At 40.1% G+C, this 18,301-nt stretch overlaps 1 protein-coding gene across 2 annotated transcripts in view; it reads right to left on the reverse strand.

Moving 5' to 3' along the window:
• Positions 1-2,340: 2,340 nt before the first annotated feature.
• KMT2E (lysine methyltransferase 2E) overlaps positions 2,341-18,301 on the reverse strand; it is a 60,815-nt gene continuing 44,854 nt past the window's right edge. Inside the window, exons 16-27 of one of the 2 annotated variants that reach the window (XM_026866447.1) lie at positions 17,239-17,403; positions 15,992-16,300; positions 13,907-14,161; positions 13,587-13,731; positions 12,594-12,847; positions 12,393-12,449; positions 10,313-10,879; positions 7,194-7,495; positions 5,199-5,287; positions 4,981-5,097; positions 4,730-4,821; positions 2,341-3,979 (exon numbers count right to left, since the gene is read on the reverse strand). In XM_026866447.1, coding sequence (XP_026722248.1) covers positions 2,465-3,979; positions 4,730-4,821; positions 4,981-5,097; positions 5,199-5,287; positions 7,194-7,495; positions 10,313-10,879; positions 12,393-12,449; positions 12,594-12,847; positions 13,587-13,731; positions 13,907-14,161; positions 15,992-16,300; positions 17,239-17,403 — 3,867 coding nt within the window. In that variant the 3' untranslated portion in view covers positions 2,341-2,464. The remainder of the gene's footprint in view (positions 3,980-4,729; positions 4,822-4,980; positions 5,098-5,198; positions 5,288-7,193; positions 7,496-10,312; positions 10,880-12,392; positions 12,450-12,593; positions 12,848-13,586; positions 13,732-13,906; positions 14,162-15,991; positions 16,301-17,238; positions 17,404-18,301) is intronic. The other variant, XM_026866457.1, reaches the window with a different exon arrangement.

The following is an 18,301-nucleotide window of genomic DNA, read 5'->3' on the forward strand; positions in this document are numbered from 1 at the left end:
GGTGGTGGGCGGGGGGGCTGTTTTAGCCTGGCCAACCAAAAAGCAGCTTTTGGTGTTCACTGGCAACACATCCCGAAGGGTAAGGTGGCACGAGAGCTGTGTGTAAGTGGTTGCTAGGTGTAACGGAAAAAGGGTGTTATTATTTCATATAAAGTGTTGAACTACTGTAAACAAGCAAACAATTACCGCCTCCCCAGTAGGCTGGTGCAGCCACTCCTCCAAAAAGGAACAGCAAAGCCACCACCGAGTGTGACACACACGCACTGGTCAGGAGAAACTCCGTGTGCTGGGGCCCTGCCAGCAGCCGGGTGTCCAGCCTTCACCCTCCTGCCCCCAGCGCTTCACCCTGGAACCGCCTCCAACAGCCACAAGGACCACCCTGGTGTGAAGGACAGTGCCACAAGGGACGCCAGAGCTAGAGGTAAAAATTACATTCAGCTTCATGCCCAGCGTAGTGCCTACTTGCTGCAACTGATGAGGGCTTGTTCATGAATATAAAGAAAATCCTCGCATGGGCACGATGTGCAGATTCAGAGGCGAGCGAGGGCACCGTGCTAGCGCTCTTCTGCCCTTGCTTGGCTGGAGCCTTGCGCAGCGCTGGTGCCACTCGGCAGCCCCTGCCTCAGCCCCTTGCGCTGCTCTAAGGCCTCGCCATGCCCAGTGTGTGTTTTACACCCTTGTGTTTGAGATGATGCAATGACCTACTTCAGGGAGGAAGGGAAGGGGTTCAGGACAACCAGATCTGAACATGTTGGGCTATGGAGATGCATGCAGATTTTTTTTTCAAAACCCGCATCTGCGCAGTCCAGTAGGGTGGGGTGGATGTTTCTGCTGTCTCTGATGGCCTGATCCTGTTCTACTTCATGCTAGCACAGAACGCAGCGTATCCCCTACAGTGTGTGTTTTGCACAGCAGTTGTTCAGGAAAGTATTTCTAGTGTGCTATTTTTACCAACAAAATTTTTCAGTAATTGGAGGCAAATGAAAATTTAAAGTAGCTGCAGTTTCTGTCTACATGTTAAAATGAATTACCGCCAGTAGGTAGGAAGAGCCGCTTCCCATCCTGTCCCACGTCAGGTTTTCTTGCACGCTGGTTTTCCTCTCTGGTTCCAAGGCGTCAGTCGTGAAGCAGAGTCCTGTTAGGGGAGCAGAAGCAAGAGCAGTCACTGCCGAGGTGCGAGGGCACTGCCTGAACTCTGCACCTGTAAGTGCATGCAGTGGCACCATCTCAGCTGCTGCTCTTCACCAGCAATAAAGGCCTGCCTGCACAAAACCCAACACTGCTCAAGAGTTGTAACGTTCCCTACCCCATTTTAGCAGCACTGGCTCAGCTCCCCTTTGAGGCAGTGGTGAGAACCTGCAGCCACACACTTGAACTTCTTTTTAACCTTTCTGGCAGGTCTGGCAAGGCCTTGGTACACTGCTCAGCACTAAGGGGAGGGCCTGTGCCCCACCCCTGCAGGAAGAGAGGTCAGGCTGCAGCTGGGTGGACAGTGCACCAGGACTGGGTGTAACCCATTGCTGCCCACCCCCACACATGCACATGGAAGGATTATTCTTCCTCTCATTCAGCCTCAGCAGGGGAAGGAGCCCCCTCCAGGGCCAGGGACACAAGCCCCAGGGTGTCTACAACCCTCAACCAGGGGGGTCACCACTTCCCTAAAGACATACCACCCTTTCAGGACAAGTAGTTAAAACTGACATAATTGTGATTTATTAACATGAATTAAAATGCCCAACCAGTGCTGCAATGTGACAGTATATTAAAAAAAAATTAAAGATCATATACTGTACTACTTTCACAAAGATCACACTTCTTTTTTTGCAAAAGAGACTTATTATATACAATACTATATCAAATGAAAGAAGCTTTAAGCAATTTTACAAGCAAAAGAAATACAGTATTTACAGCACTCGTCAGAGACATTAGAAACAGTCTATACATTAAATTACAATTTCTGCAAATAACTGATGAAACAAAAAGCCATGTCCACACCAAAACTATAAAAATTTGTATTGCATTGTTTCCTATCTCTATGCACACAAAGAACTGTTGACAGAAGAAAATGAAAAAAAAACCAAACTGTTAGTGCCATCACTTAGCCTGTGTGTACTTTTTTAATTACATATGTATAAAAGTAATATAGAAAACATTCACTAAATGAATTTAACTGCAACAATAAAATTTTTAAAGATTATGCAGCATCAAACCTACTGCCAGAAAAAACAGCTGGAATGTTCACTTACAAAATAAAAAGAAATACCTAATACTGGCTTAACAGCACATTTTCAGGAATTTTAAAAAGCAAAAAATGGAAAGAATACAATGAAAGAGCACTGGTGTTTGCTTTTATACAAAGTATCATGTACAAGCTTTAAAAAGTACCTTGAACAGGTACATATGAAATATACACAGTTTATATTACAGAACATTTTAAAAATGTTTAGAAGTAGAGGGATCCATTTTAATGCCACCCTGAACCATGGTAATTGTTCTGAAAAGTGGGTGGCACCTGTGCTCTGTGGATGGGGATCTGTCCAGGCACCGGCGACGCCTGCTGTGGGCCCTGCACTGCGTGGGGGAGGGCAACAGAGCCAGGGTGGGGGCAGAACCCTGAAGCAGGGGGGGTGGCGATGCTGTTTGGTCCTGGAGGTTGGATGTGAGGGCCCTGGCCAGGGAGGGGGCAGTGAGGTCCCGTTCCAGCAGGCTGATGTTGAGGGCCAGGTCCTAACGTCGTGTGATGGGGGGCTTGGGAGGAGTAGGAGGACACACTCGTGTGCGCATTTGAAGGGAAGTGGGGGGGTCCTTGATGAGAGGGGTGGTGTAACCCTTGTGCTGATGCTGGGTGATGCCCCGAGCCTATAACGTTGGAGGGGGGAGGTGGCGGGGGTGGTGGCGCAGAGTTTACAACATGCTGGTGCTGTGCTTGCAAACCTTGGTGTCCCGCGGAAGGGTGGGGAGGTTGGTGGTGTGGGAGAGGACCTGGCGGCGGAGGCGGCGGTGGCAAATGGTGACCAGCAGCTTGAGAATGAATGTGCGATCCGGGAGCCACGGCCACCGCGTGGACTGGACCGACAACGTGTGCTACAGAGTGCTGCTGATGAGTACTGGGCTGCTGCACGAGGTGAGGTCCTGGAGCAGGAGGTGGCGGAGGAGGAGGAGGAGCAGCAGCTGCCGACGCCTGGTGATGAATACTGGGGTTCTGAGATGGCAAGAAATGCCCCGCAGTTACGTGGTGCCCCGGCACCGCTGGCTGACCGGTGGTGCCAGGAAGTGCTTGGTTTGGTCCAGATGAAAACACAGTTGGCTGGGGTAGGCTGCCCTTCAGCTGGGTGTAGCTCTGAAAGTTTCCAGAGGGCTGCTGGCTCTGATAGTAAGTAGAAGAAGGTGGGGGTGGGGGTGGGGGAGGTGGTGCATTGCTGTTCAAATTTTGTTGGTTAAACTGGCTGTAGGAAGCTGAAGATTGTCCTGAAGTTGTTTGAGTAAAGAGGGGTCCGCTAGCCTGCTGCTGATTACTGGGCTGGAGGGGTGGTGCTGCCGGGTAGAAGCTGCGGTGCGTTTCCCTCTGGGGCGTTCCCACTTGCGGCGACTGGGGATGATGAGGTCTGTATGGAGAGCCCAGCTGCTGAGAGGGAGGCTTTGGTGAAAGGTAACCGTGCTGCACAGGCGCATGAGGCGTGGAGGACTTGGGGGGATTTTCTACATGAGGTGAAGGGGGGCAATGCAGCTTCAAAGGTGCAGAAGGCAACTTCTGTGAATGGGTAAGTTGCTCAGCGGAACTGCGCAGATGTGGCTGAGATGGATGATTTTTTGAAAGTGCTTGGACGTTGTTTGTCAGCTGTTTTTGTTGCAGCTCAGGTTTGGGATGATTCACGCATTCAGCCTCAGGTGCGTTAGCTGCAGTTTCCCAGTGCGAATCTGGTTTTGTGGGTGTTTTCCCAAGTGACTGTGTTGAAACTACAGGACTCGGTGAAGAGGGCTAGAATGAAAAAAATGTCAGTCAGGGCACAACGCTCAAAGTACTTAACTACACAGGTTCTGTTAGAATGAAAAAAAAACCTCACAATATTGTTCTCTCCCCCTGATAGTGAAAAAGTGTGGAGGAACAGGATATGTTTGGTATAAGAAAAACAGACAACAGAAAGCTTAAAATTTTAGCAAGTCCGTATCGATCATTCTTCAAAGTTGAAGACTAGCAAGTGTGAAGTAGGAACAGAAATATGACCTATCAGGTCAAAGTCAAAATCAATAAAACTTTATTTGTTAAAGTTTTACATTTCTGAGTCTGAAAGGAATACTTCCAGACAAGAGCATTTACAAAACCAAAGCCATTTTTAAAGTTATTTAACACTATAAAACAGGCATAGTGCAAGAAAACAGACTTAACACTTAGAACTTGAATTACTTAATTTAATACTGTACAGGCAAGCATTTTTCTCCATATCAGTGCTCCTCTGACAAACTGTGCCAGACTGTGACATGGTTAGCTCCTGTTAAGAGACACAGTACGTAAACCAACTCTGTAGCATGTATGGAGTACCACAAATAATCAAACGCTTACCTATGTTAAATGATTGCACAGATAGGTTACATACATACACGTTCATCTGAGTAGTAAATCAAGAGATTGACATTTTTCAAGATAAATCCAAGATGTATGTACGTATTCATACCCATATTATACAGCCTACATGCTAGCATGTATGCACCTGCACACGCTGTGCCTTACCTTGCTTGCTTTTGACGGACTCTTGCAAGTCTTTTGTGAAGTATCTGGGGACGGACATTCAGAAGTAGGCTCTGGATTCTCAGGATCAGGTTCTACAGACATAAAGGAGAGGTAAATATAAGAGTGGGAAAAATCAAGTCTTTTGCAAAGATGGCTAAGCACTTTACATTTGACTTTAAAAGAGCTATTAAAGTTGTTGTAAGAGACTATTCAACATGTCAAGTGTCATACAAGGTCATCTGCTTACTGACCTTCCATAAATTCAGTGAAAGGGACCTTAAGCTGCAACTGGGAAATGAGATTTGAATGAGATGAAGGTGGAGACTGAACATGAGACGGTGAGCATGGGCTACAAGGTGGTTCTCCCCCTACAGATGAAGCAGACCCAAACACAGTATTAGAATGACTACGGACTACCACGGGGGAACGGCTTAGATCTATCCACCTTCAACATGATAAATCAACTCACCACTGTCCTTGTCTTTCCTGTGATCACTGAGAAGTAAAGCTCTCTGATAACTTCGTTCTCTCACTTGTTCCACTGAGGTTGATGCAGTCCTGGAAGACAGAAGCACATTTTACATTTAAGAGCATGTAATTCCCACCTATCAAATTTAGGACGATGTATACACAAATACGGGGTCAGACAACAATTACAGTGTTGACTGCATGTAAGAGCCAAATAACTGGTTGTACATAACAAATCACATGCCTTAAGTATTTTGTATCTATTTTCACCCACTTTGAATATACTGATCTCCTGCAGCCTTGTTACAAGAACTGACAATTCCTCTTAATATGGAAACGAATTCTGTAGATCTGTGGGTTTGTTTTTTTTTTTCATTTTCTAAACACTTGAAAAGTCAAAAACTACACTTCAAAAAATAAAAGTTGCAGGTACTGCTGGAAATAGTCTTTTTCCTTTTTTAATATTTTTTTTTAAAGAATTTGCTCTTTAATAGTGGATCCACAGTTTTAAGTACCGCACAACTACAAATACATCTCTGTTTAAGCTACTACATTTAACCTGCCAGATGGTGGATATGAAGTCGTATCTTCTCTCTTATAACCAATTACATCTGACAATCACAACCTGATCAAGAAGCAAATAAGTTACAGTACTTTACAAAACTCTCTTTCAGGTAAGAACACAGGGCATTACTCTACAATACTGTTGTACTAAAATACATTTTGGTGCTGTCTGAAGGATTACTGCAAAAACTTACTATTAAATTCTTCCCTGTTTAGCCTGCTCCCATTCTTTACTTACAGTATAGTACACTAGTTTCTGAATAGTTAACTACACAGCCCCTTTTCAGTGAAACTTCAAAGACTGCACTTATGTTCTCCAATTGGCTCTACAAAATCCTTTTACTCTGGAATAGCTGGAGCTATTGTTCAACTCAGCCCCTGTTCATCCCCAACACCATTGGGCCTTTGCTATGGCATAAAGAACATCTGCAAGGTTTATCTGGTGCTAGTAACGTTCTGGAGACAGCATCACCAGTTGACCATTCACCTTAAGGCTACCAAAGGCTGTGCAACATTTACACAGACTGAGGTCATTCTACCTCATCTCCCTTCACGCTGTTTCTCTCCCCAGGATTTCTAGTTGTTGGCAGTAGCTGGCATGGCATCCAACAGAGCATACAGTCTGCACACAGAGGAGCTATTTAACAACCATAAACAATGATACAGCACTGCCACACGCTCCCCACCTGAGCAGAAAGAACTGTTAGGCAGACTGCATGCCCTGCATGCTGCACTTCAGCAACAGCAAACACCACAACCACATGCCAGCCAGATCACCCCAAACCAGACTTGTGAAGTCTTCTAGAAGCTCTTCTTAAATCAATACAGATCATTCTCCTGTTCCACCCTTCTTCCCTGTAGTCATTTTGAAAGGTGAAAAATACTCTCTTCAGCACAGATGAAGCAGTGGAGATACATGAGTGCAGAGCCAAGGCCATGCTGAGAACTGGACTTGGATCTCTCCCATCCACTGGGGCATCCTCTTGTCCTGCCGCTGCTCTCTCCTCCACGCACCTTTGCAAGCACACACAGCCCGACCTGTGCAAAGGTGGCAGGAGCACACCTGCTCACTGATGCCATTAGCTAGGGATTTACAACTGTACTTTAGCTATGCCATTTTATAATCTGCAGAACTAGGCAACTTGTCTTGCTCAAACTGTTACCTATTTTGCTCTTAGAAAACAAACAAAAAAAGCACAATTTAAAATGTTAATCAGTAGGGGTAATTTTTCATATATTCTAATCTTTATGTGGTTATCTGCTATATTTCTGAGGAAAGAGGTAAGACAGCTCTTTACTAATCTGAAAGAAGGGCTTCCGATCAGTAATCTCTAACTGCACCCTTACCAATGAAAACTAGACTTCAAATGGAAAAGACTTAGAATTAAGTAAATAATTCTTTGGCATTTTAGTCCTGTATTTTTTGTCTTACCACTGAACTTCTGGTTCATTCTTCTCACTGGAAGAAGATTCCTTAATTGCACAGTTGTTGCCAATGTCTTCTGGAGCTGCATTATAAACAGTAGTTGGCAGTGGTAAAGGTAGGCTTGCAGCGTTATCCGTTTGCTCCCCGTTTTCACCACTGTTGTTATACCCATCGTTAGCACCATTGTTACTACTTGTATTTCCTCCACCAGCAGCATGAGGAGACACAGTAACCAGGGGGAAGTTTTCTGTCTTTGAGCCACTTTTTCTAGCTTCTCGTTGTCTCTTACGGTATTCTAATAAGGATACCTAGGGAGAAGAAAAAAAAACCACACCACAACAAAACAAACATTAGAAGGGAAGTTTACGTGTTTCCTTTCTCATGGTTTCAATTAAATGTATTCTTTCAGTAAGACATGCCATTTACTTGGTTCTAAAAGAAAATGGGGATGATTCATTCAAGATATTTCACCACATCTGCAGTGAATTTACAGAGTACTTAGATACTGAGGACTCTAAGGACTATGTAAAAAAACCGAAGCTTCTGCCAAGAGAAGGAAATATGCATTATGCCTCAGGGAACAAGCAGAAGATGATGCAGCAACAGGTTTGCTGCTGAAGTCGTACTGTAGGTTGAAGCTACAAGGGACTTTATAGTTTTTCCTGGAACTGCAAAGAGTATACTGATACAGTAAAGCTCATTTTCAGAGATGTCACATCCTGCACTCAGTCCGACTCCCTCATGAAAAAACCACCATTCTTCTGCCTCACTCTACTGCATATATCAAAGGATTTTTCTTAAACTCTTCATACATTCTTCTTAACATACGGAATTTGCAACTTAAATTATTTTCCCAGTTTATTTTTAATTTCTGTCTTTACTGGACTCTAAAAGAGACAGATTAAGAATGTATTTTAAAGCTAAATTCCAAGTAAAGTTTATTACCAAAAACAACAAGTGACAGGAAAAGTGATTTCTACTTTATATATACGTATACAATAATCACTACACTGAAGTTTCCATAGAACAGAAAACAGTTTACTAGTTAATTTCAGGGAGAAAAATAAATTTTCACATGTTTTCACTAAAGACATCAACAACCTACTCTAAACCATGTAGCATCCAAAACAAGAAACTGAAGTGCAATAATGAAAAAAAAATTATGTTTAACTGGCTTAGTCCTGAATAAAAGTAGACATCCATTTCTACATTGAGAGAAAAAAATCAAGGCAGCCTACTTTGCAGTCCTACGTTTTTTTGTTTGGTTGTTTTCAAACAGATCTATCTATTAAATGCTCATCTATATGACAGAGTAAGAAAAATATTTGATTTTTCATAAAAGAAAGTTTAGGTTAAGAACTGATCTTGCTTTAAAACAATTTGTATTATTTCCACATCACATGACTGAGATCCCTTGAAGAACACTGCTTTAAAGAAAAGCTTAAATGTTAAAACAGATTAAATCTATGAAGTGTGGCCACTATGTACAGGACAATATTGAAATGGAACGAACCTGTACCATAGTGAGAAAAAAAACTGAGGAGCAAATGCCTACAGAAATGATGAAATATGGAAAAAACCTCCCTTAACAACTGTGTAAGGGCATTCATGTCTTACTAGGATCATGTAAAATGCTTCTATTATTCTACAAAATTCCTGAATCCCCCCCCCCCCCTTTACATTAAAGTTGCTCTTTTTTGTGGCCTTGGAAAGCCTAAATCCCTTTCTTTTAGGGGTACAGATACAATTTTCTCTAGTTGTTTCTTCACATTGAGACTTGGACAGGAATCCTGAAGGGAGGTGTCAAGGGGGAGCCACACCTTTGTTCATTTGGGGATTAGTGTAGCGTAAGTCCTCTGCATTAAGAACCTGGAACAATCCTTGTCATCAAAAGAAAGGGAGGGAGGGTTACTGAAGCACTAAGTGTTGATGAGATTTGAAAATAAATTAATTTAACCTTCAAATAAGAATGTGAAGCTACAGAAATTCTGGTTTATGGGTTTTTTTTTTTGGCTTTGTCAAAGCAGCAGGTCTACAGTTACATGCATGGAATCTAAAATTCTCAGGGTCAGGACCAGGTAAAGAACAGAGCTCCTACCATTTCACTTCAGGTATATCTCAGTTTAAAGCAGAGTTAACAAAAATCCAGTTCTGACGGAGAACTTCTGAAGGAAGAATCATGAGTGCTCCCCTAGCAGGATGCCCCAGGGCACAGGGGAGGAGGCATGTACAGGGCGTGCAATGGGACCAAACAGCCAAAGCCCCACTGTGCCTGCACATATGCCCCCAACCCCCTGGTCATTACTTTCATAAAGAAAATAAATCACATCTTTCAAACAAGAAAGATGACTACAATGTGTTGTGAGACAGAACTAGCAAGCTGTTGCATTGGAGATTACTGTGTTCCATGTTTGTCATCCTTTCTGCAAGGAGCAGAGGGGGTTTAACCTGACAGTAAATTGCAGTCAAAGACAGGGATGCAAAGTAACTGCCAATTCTGGTTCGAGTTGCCCACAACCACTCAGCTTACCTACAAGAACTGTTCCATTAGAGTAGCAAGTTTAGATTATGCTTATTTTTCAAACACAGAATTTTATATATATTTTTAAAAAGCCCAAAAAAAAAAGCTTTCTTGGAACTAAGGATTTCTGTGTAGTTCTAACAGTGAAACCAAGATACCTTAATTATATAAAAATCAGAATTTTAAAGTCTCAATTATCATAAATTGCTCAGTGCAATTTCCTGCAGTAATTCATAACGAATGTTCACAGCATATGATCTCTATGATGCTACCACATATTCTGTATAATAGAATGTTGTAATTCTTGGTGGCATAAGCAACCATTTTCAAACCTCAAAAGCGATTATTTATTGAACAATTCATTTAAGACTCATTTGAAATAAAAGTGAATTTGTATCTATTACTTGGAAAAAATAAATTTACCAATTGGTGTATGTGGCTTACTCTTTGCTCTTAACATTATTTCCCCTCAATAATGTCCTCTACATTGTAGGATCTAAAGATGAGCCATCAGTTGTTTTTTATTATATTACGGTGCTTTCTGTTATAGAAATACCATTACCAGACTATGTAACACAGAACAAATTATTCTTAAAATTATAACCTTTTTCTTTTGTGGAGGATTCTGGGGTGTGCAATTTCCATCCATCAAGTTGTCGTTATTGACAGTCCTTCCAAAGCCAGATGCAATTCCATCTTCTGAAGTACAAAAAACAGATGCTTCCATGAACATGCCTCTAGCATCGTCTTGAATCAGGCACTTTGACTCGCTTATTCTGAATCCACCTCCTACCTCCAATTGATGTGAAGGGGTCAAGTCCCTCAAATTAGAATTCATTGAGAAATTTACACCTGTCCTGTCGGGACTTTTTACCCAGGAAGAATAAATTGTGCCCCGTCCACAATGAGCAGTTTCTAATTGGCTGTTTGAATCAGTCCTATCATGTGGGGGGGGGGCTTCCAGGTTTTTATGCAGTGCACTTTGCTCAATTACTTCGAGTCCCAGCTGGAGGTCTGACACAGATTCCATTTCTCCAGTGCACTGCCGTGTAACATCAGTCCTATTCCTTGGACTGGAATATCCAATAGTCTTTATTTCTTGCAGGCCCATTTCTGTCAGGTTGGAATTTCTGAAAGAATTCAGTGCTAGAATCGACGCTCTGTCATATCCCTGTGTGAAGAAAAAACATGTGAACTGTTTTTCCACACTCCAAACAAAATTGCAACTATTCTGATATTCATTTGTATCTTTAAGTGAGATTAAAGGCCTTCCAGTATCATGAATTTATCTATCTTTAAGAAACAGCTCTACAGCCAGTTCTACTATTGCCATGTATTACGTAAAAGCATTTTGATAAAACGCTCATTAATCAAAGTAAAAATCAACTTTAAATGCCAGGTTTTAGTTATGACTGGCAGAGGAAGGGGCAGAGCTTCAAAAGAAGCAAGTTCCTGGCTACAAGTTACAAAGCATTTGCTTCAATTCAACATAAACGGGATCCTCGGTATCAAAAGGCATATTTCAAGAAGAAAAAAATAAGAAAACCTTTTCTGAGACATTTTCCAATTTTGAGACAATATTAAACCCAGTACTCTGGAGAGGGAAGAATTTCTTAAGTTATAGAAACCTGTTTGGTACTTCTTAAAACTGTATTAACTGTGAAAACCCCAGCACCTATCCATGGCTGGAAGTAGCTTTTCTAAACCAACATGTTTTAAGGTTTTCATGAATTCTTTTAAAATTATTCGTATTACAAAGTGAAAGTTCCTAAGTAAAATCCCTCTTTTCAAGTCAGATAAGCATTAAAATATTCAGTTACAGTAATTCAGACGTAATTGTTAAATTCAGCTGACAGCTATGATTGTATTTCAGTATTTGTTAAAATTCTGACTTAAAAAAATACATTTATGTGCTTAACTCCCAGGGGAGAGTATGTGGATGATTCATTTATAAAACTTGCCAGAAGTGAAAGTCTCCATTAGTATAACCTGCCAAATCTTTGTATTACTTATTTTTACCTATTCCTTTTAGGTGCATTAAATTTATACACAAATTGTGTAGTTAGCACACCCAAGTTGAGCTCCACGTTGCTGTGGGACGTGTCCTCACATCCCAGTGCTGGGCAGAAGGTCCCCACGGAAACTCTCGTGCCTCAGAGCCAGGTTGCCCTCCCACAGCCCGGCCACTGGCCTCAGCACCGCAGAGGGACACATCCATCCCCTGGCTGCAACAGTCCAACAGCATCTGCTGCTCCTGAACTAATCCACCTAAACCCATTTATTACCTTTCTGCTCTGCTCTCTCACTCTGAGCGTAATTAAGCTCAACAAAAACAATTGAGAGATGCTGGCAACAAGGAGAGATGTTAATTTAAATGTAACTGTAGCCTGAAAAGCACAACAAGTGTTTTTCTGTTCTTAACTATAAACTGCAGTAGTTGCTCCCTTCCATGAGTCATCAGAATTTTTAAGTGATACAGATGATACAGAAAAAGATAAACTGGTTTAAAATAGAAAACTAAACAGGCGAAGTGGAAATATACATTCATAAGCAAATAAATCCTATAGGGAAATCACCCTTTACATTTCAGGAAACAATGGCTGGTGAAAAGCATTTACAAAGAACAGTGCAGCCATACAGGTGAAATCAAGTTACCACTTGTAGGTTCTGGCAAATATTCTTACCTCTTGACTGTAAGCTCGCCTTTTTATTTCTGGGGAACTGTCAGGTGATGAAATATTCTAAGTAAGAAAAAGTTGCAAGTTAGTTTCTTTCTTAGCCTGGAGAAATATAAAACACCCTTCTTGTAACAGCAGCACAAATATGATTTACACCAGCATCCAAATACATCCTCTGAGCACACCAAAATTCATTATAAATCTCACCTCAAAGTGCATGGTATTTCCATGTATACATGGAGTTACAGGAGTAACTGGTGAATATATGGGTTTGTAACCATTTCGACAAGATTCATCTTCTGTTTTCACCCTAGGAGGAGTAGCAAACAACGATGGCTCGGAGGCAGTGATGTCAGCATGAGTTGGTGTGGCATACGGAGAAGGAGTAGGTGTGGAGGTTTCTGAGAACGCAGACTCCAACAGCTGATACAGTCTTCGTTTTTTTAGTGGTGTGGTTAGATCTGTGTGTTAAAATTAGAAAAAAAAGCTAGAACTAGGGATTTTGATACAGTAAGCACTCACAGTTAAGTACCTGATGTAATGAAATTATAAACTCCACATTAAAAAAATAATAGTATGATTATAAAAATCTCTTAAGGGCAGGCTTCCTGAAAAGATGGAACTCGGCCTACAGATCTATCAGTAACTGAAATTTGTGTGCTAGGATGATGGGAAGAACTGTGAGTGTTTCCAGAAAAGGGTAAAGTCGACTTCTATGCATTTTTTTAAGACTGTTTAGCTAAAAAGTGGAAATTCCAAGTTCAGGACTATACACAGCAATCATCTGATATGCTCCGTATCCTCACAGAAATGTGTTTAGTTTTAGCATCTTCCCATTTCCTATTATGCCTACAAGGTTACACACCTTGTGTAACTCAGGCCCACTGAACTGAAAAGAATTCTGAATATACAGAACAGCATGGATAATTAATTTAAAATGTAACTTCTTAACACTCAAAAACATTAGTCTTGTTGACGGTAAACACTATTAGATATGGCAGTTACTTCTCTAGTATCAATTGTGCATTAAAGGGGGAAAAATCCCAACCACTATGCAACTAAGCATTTCTTTCAAATAATGAAGTATCAGGAAACAGTGCAAATACCCCCGAAATTTTCATTATCACTTTAAAGAACGCAGTTCTCCACATTTAACTACTTTGACATAGCTCTTATGTACTGTGTTAGTAAAAGCTTCACCTGTTAAGGAACAGCTGTCATTCAGTAATAAAGGACTTTTGTTTTCACCATTGATGGCTGGACTTCTAGATCTCTCTTGTGATGGGGAATTAAATCTATCAAGCATTGTTGAATTTTCTTCTTCCAAAGCCTGTTTCAACCAACGCTGAAACAAAGCAAGCTCAAATCAGTGACTTAACAGTTTAATGAACATTTCAAAACACATTACACATGACAGAATTGGTTTGCCAACCAGCCTTTTTCTGCCTGAATTTGTGCTAGCAAATACAAGCATGTTTAATTAATATGGGATGGGGAACAATGATAAAGGGAAGCATTACCTTCTTACAAGAGCCAGTAATGTTTTCCACAGGTTCTTTTTTCCTCCTCTTTTCTGAAAGGAATGGTGAAGTAAAACGAATATAGTGCTTTGGAGTTGAATATACATGTGGACTGTAAGTGAGACCTGGTAAAGAATTCAGTTGAGTAGCCAGAACTTCAGGGTCGGTAGTTATGCGTAGAGGCCTTTCTGACAGACCATCTGTAGGCTTCCCTGTTTTATCACTCTTTTCACTTAACCATTCACTGACCAAGTGCTAAACAAAGAGAGAAAAAAAATTGTGGTTTTAGTGGCTTTTAGAAATTATTCACCTAGTCAACTGTTGCACAAACCAGAACAACAGCTAGTTTCCATGCTGCAAGTTTAAGAATACATAGGGTAAGAATGAGGGCAGTTTTAGTGAAATGATGGGGACAGCAGAAGGATCAGTATAGATTTGGTCTACATACCAAAGTTTGGGTGGATCTTACTTTTTGAGGGGGGGTGTGTGCTTGTGGGGTTTTTTATTTTTGTAAACTAACATTGTATTTAATTCTCACTGAATGTACTACACAAATACTCAGATCAACTCTACTTTTTATGTGAATTTAGCAACAGAATTCCAAGACACATTTTAAACTTGTGTCTAAACACCTAAACTGAAGGGAAACAGCATGAACTCCTTGTCAGATTTCCGTACTGCCAGAACTGTGCTTCAGTCAACATGTCAGGCAGATGCCTTGAACATTCTTTACAACTGTAGTTATATTAAATTACAACACATTTACTAAGGCACACTTGTCAAAAAAAAGGGTATTCTTTCCTAGCTAGTTCAGTGGTTTTGAAAAATGTGCTAGAGGATTTTAGTTCCTATTAACAGATAGAGTAACATCCTAAATTTTACAAAGGTTCAATAAAATTAAGGACATGCAAAATAGCACATTAAATACTATTGAGGCTTTAACACAATTATAATACATTTAAGTTGCTTTTCTTTTACAAATCTATTTGTATTTATTAATTCATTTTTAAAGCAGGACTTCCTCTCACTTAGGGTACACTGGGTACAATGCAATGACACATTTCACATTTATCCTTAATACTATGGCATTTAGCACTGCAAGAAAGTGCATTTAAATTTCAGGCTTCTAAGGTTTTTGCGATGCAACACGCAAAAAGGAAGAAAAATTCTAGTCTCCTCTCTGACAAGAATTTAATAGTGATGCACTAAGTAGTGTTACAGAATGACTCTGGTGCTTTTTGAAAACAAAAAAAAAGTTAAGTATGTTTGAGGGTTTAAAATAAAACCATCTTGAAACTGTTATTATTTGACAAAAAGTTTCAACCTAGGACTTCTTCCCCCTTTCCCTCCACTGAACAAAACTTTCAGGAGAATTTGTAAACCATGCTGGAAGAAAGTCGCTTTTTAATGCAGTCTGTAGAATTTTACAGCAGAAAGTTTTACTGTTCTATTCACACTTGCAGATTTAAGATATTTTTTTTTAGTGTCTTGGGTATTGTGGCACTTCTTCAAGTGTTTTGCAATGCAATCCAGTAAAAAAAGAGCACTAAAGAATATTCCCTACAACAATTCACATGTATTTTGAGTGTTTGAATCCATTCACTTCAGAGCAGACATCTCAGAAGTACTCAAAGTTTATGATTTCCTTTGAGATATTGCTTGCTACCATTAAAATACCTTCTAAAGCATATGATGAATAAAGGAAGGAAAGGCAACTGTTACTCCCCCTCCCCTTGACCAATTAACAGCTTTAGTTATGTTTTGGTTATGTATATTATTTCAGCCCGTTTAGAAAGTACTTCCTTTAGATATATTTGTTCCAGAATTGTTCTGAAAGACTATTTTGGAAGAGTTTTAAAATCCAAAGTAAGTTCTACCAATTGACATTACACACACTTTTTTTTATTCTCTTGATTTACTACCAGTGAGTGGCTGTGTAATGGTGATTTTTAAAGAAGTGAGTCAGCTTTTTTTTTTAAAAAAAAATAAATCTATGTATCTAGTTGCATACTCATGCAGCAGTCTGTAATTTTTTAAAACTCTGTTAAAGTCCATCCTCTTTTCCCCACCCCTGAAGAGACATACCTTCTTTGTTTTAGGATACTTAGTAGGGCATTTATTAAGTGCTGGAGCTTCTGTTTCAGTAACCATTTCTGTAACAACAGTTTCTGTTTCAGGCTCAGCTACCAATGCAGCATTCTCAGTTTCATTATGTTGTGAAGTTACTTCCACATCAGGAGAAGACGGCTGGATATCTGAACACATGCTGACAGTTCTGTGTCGTCTACGTTGTTGCCCAATGTGAGTTCTACTCCGTGAGAAGCTTTTTCTCTGTTTAGCTCTATTAACTTTGGCTGGGGTAGGTTTGGTGGTAGTTTCTTCTTTTGCTGGTTCCTGGTACAAAATAAAAGTCTAGTAAACAGATCCCCCACACACATAAAGCTATGTATCTTTCTTAAACAAAATGTCAGTTACTCCTTCCTTTACAGGTCCAAAAAGCCTGTATCTCATTTTTGTTGTTAGAACTAAAATATTTCAGCAATAGTACTACTTCTTCAAGGCAAACTACAAGATTTTCTCTATTTTCTTCCCAAGCACCTGTTGTATCATCTGCAGAGTATTCAAACACACCAGTCACTGGTCAGATCACCATGTCTATGAACTGCCATAGCACATTCATTCATCTGTAAGCTAGAAATCAGCTGCTTACATCATGATGATTTTCAGTCCAATATCCTTTTAGTAATTTATAGTTTACTAAATGTTTAGCGTTGTCACAAAAGGTACTTAACAGCATGCTGACAGAAATTAATCCAGAAATTAACCTAAACTGCAAAACTATACAACTATTTGCAAGGGAAGCAGCATACTAGCATCCATCAACAAAACAAAAAACTGTTTATGAATCATTATTTGCAAGAACTCAGAAAAAACACCTCAATTATAATCTGTTCCTGAATAACCCACTGAAGAAGCAAGTTGTTCTCCACTGGTTGTAGAGGATGCCTAAGGAAAGCCACCTCCTGTGGCTGAAGTCAGCATTAGTAAACACTTCCTGTCCTGAACTTCAAAGAGACTGAATTATACAGCTGGTGCGCATGTGCACATTTACATCAACTAATGTAACTGAAATTCCTCATAAACAAATTTTATACATATTTTCTTGAAAAAAAAAAAGTCAAAGAACTACAGAAATTTTGGTCAAATATATTAGAGTTCAGTGGTGAAAAACAAAAAAGTATTTCACATATCTTAAAGTGCAGCTCAACATCCAAACAGATAAAATATGCCATGATGAAAGATAGCTTTAAAATAAAGTTCCAGATAACTACCTGAATAAATTCAGCATCATTGAGAATCTGTGCTTCTTTGCATTCTGATTTAACCTCAGTTTTTGCTGTACTGATTCTTTCCAAAGCCTGTTCTCTTCTTTTTTCTCTTTTTTCTAGTCTGGCAAAAGCTTGCAGGATAGCTTCCATTTTTCGTTCTTCTCTTGTCTGATGGATTTAATAATAATCATGATCAAGTTTCAGTCATCATTTTTTTCTTATGTAAATACATAAAGAACTTTTTTTTTTTTAAAAGCACTTCAGAACATGTTCAGCGTATGTTGACATAGAGATCAATTTTAGCAGAAGCTCAGATGAAAGGGAGATGTTACAGTAACTGCAATTATTAGACTTCTGAAGAAAGGCTTGTATTCATACCAACCCTGACAAACAAGAAGAGTCCTACTTTGAACTTAAGAACTTGCTAAAAATTATTTACTAGCAAATCACTGGCCTCTGAGCATAAAAAGAACACATAGCTCTGAGACACTTACTTGCATGTATAATTTTTAAAACCAGTGAAACAGTAATGACCAGTAAGATATGAAATACTAATGCATGTATGAAACAACACAAAGCTCCATTACCCTCTGACCCAGTTTCCAAGTGTCCCAAACTACATGAAAACATACAATCAACATCCAAGAATCACTATTTCAATGTATGATAACATTAGGTCACACGGGGAAGCTCAATTCTCTTTTTATCCGTAATTCAGGTCCTAGTGCTCTACAGAGGCAGATCCTTTCATCCATACAGACGTCTGCTTAAGACAATACAGAGGTGGCAAAACTGGGCGCTTTTATCGCAAACTTTTTTTTTTCTTTATAAATGCCTACAGCTTAACAGTGCACTGACAGCAACAATGAAAGAATACCTGCAAGTATATTGGTCATATAAGTGAATGAGGAACTAAATTTTGTTTTGCCACTAAACCTGCCTCTGATTGCTTGGTAAAATACAGGCAAACTAGCAGTTGTTTATAATTCTCATAATGGAGCTCCAGTAGTAACTACATCTTTAACTACCACAGCAATGCTGCTGCAACTAAGTTTCACAGAGGGCT

This window comes from Athene cunicularia (genome assembly GCF_003259725.1).
Source record: "Athene cunicularia isolate RWA chromosome 1 unlocalized genomic scaffold, athCun1 chr1_part2, whole genome shotgun sequence".
NCBI classification, from domain to species: Eukaryota; Metazoa; Chordata; class Aves; order Strigiformes; family Strigidae; genus Athene; species Athene cunicularia.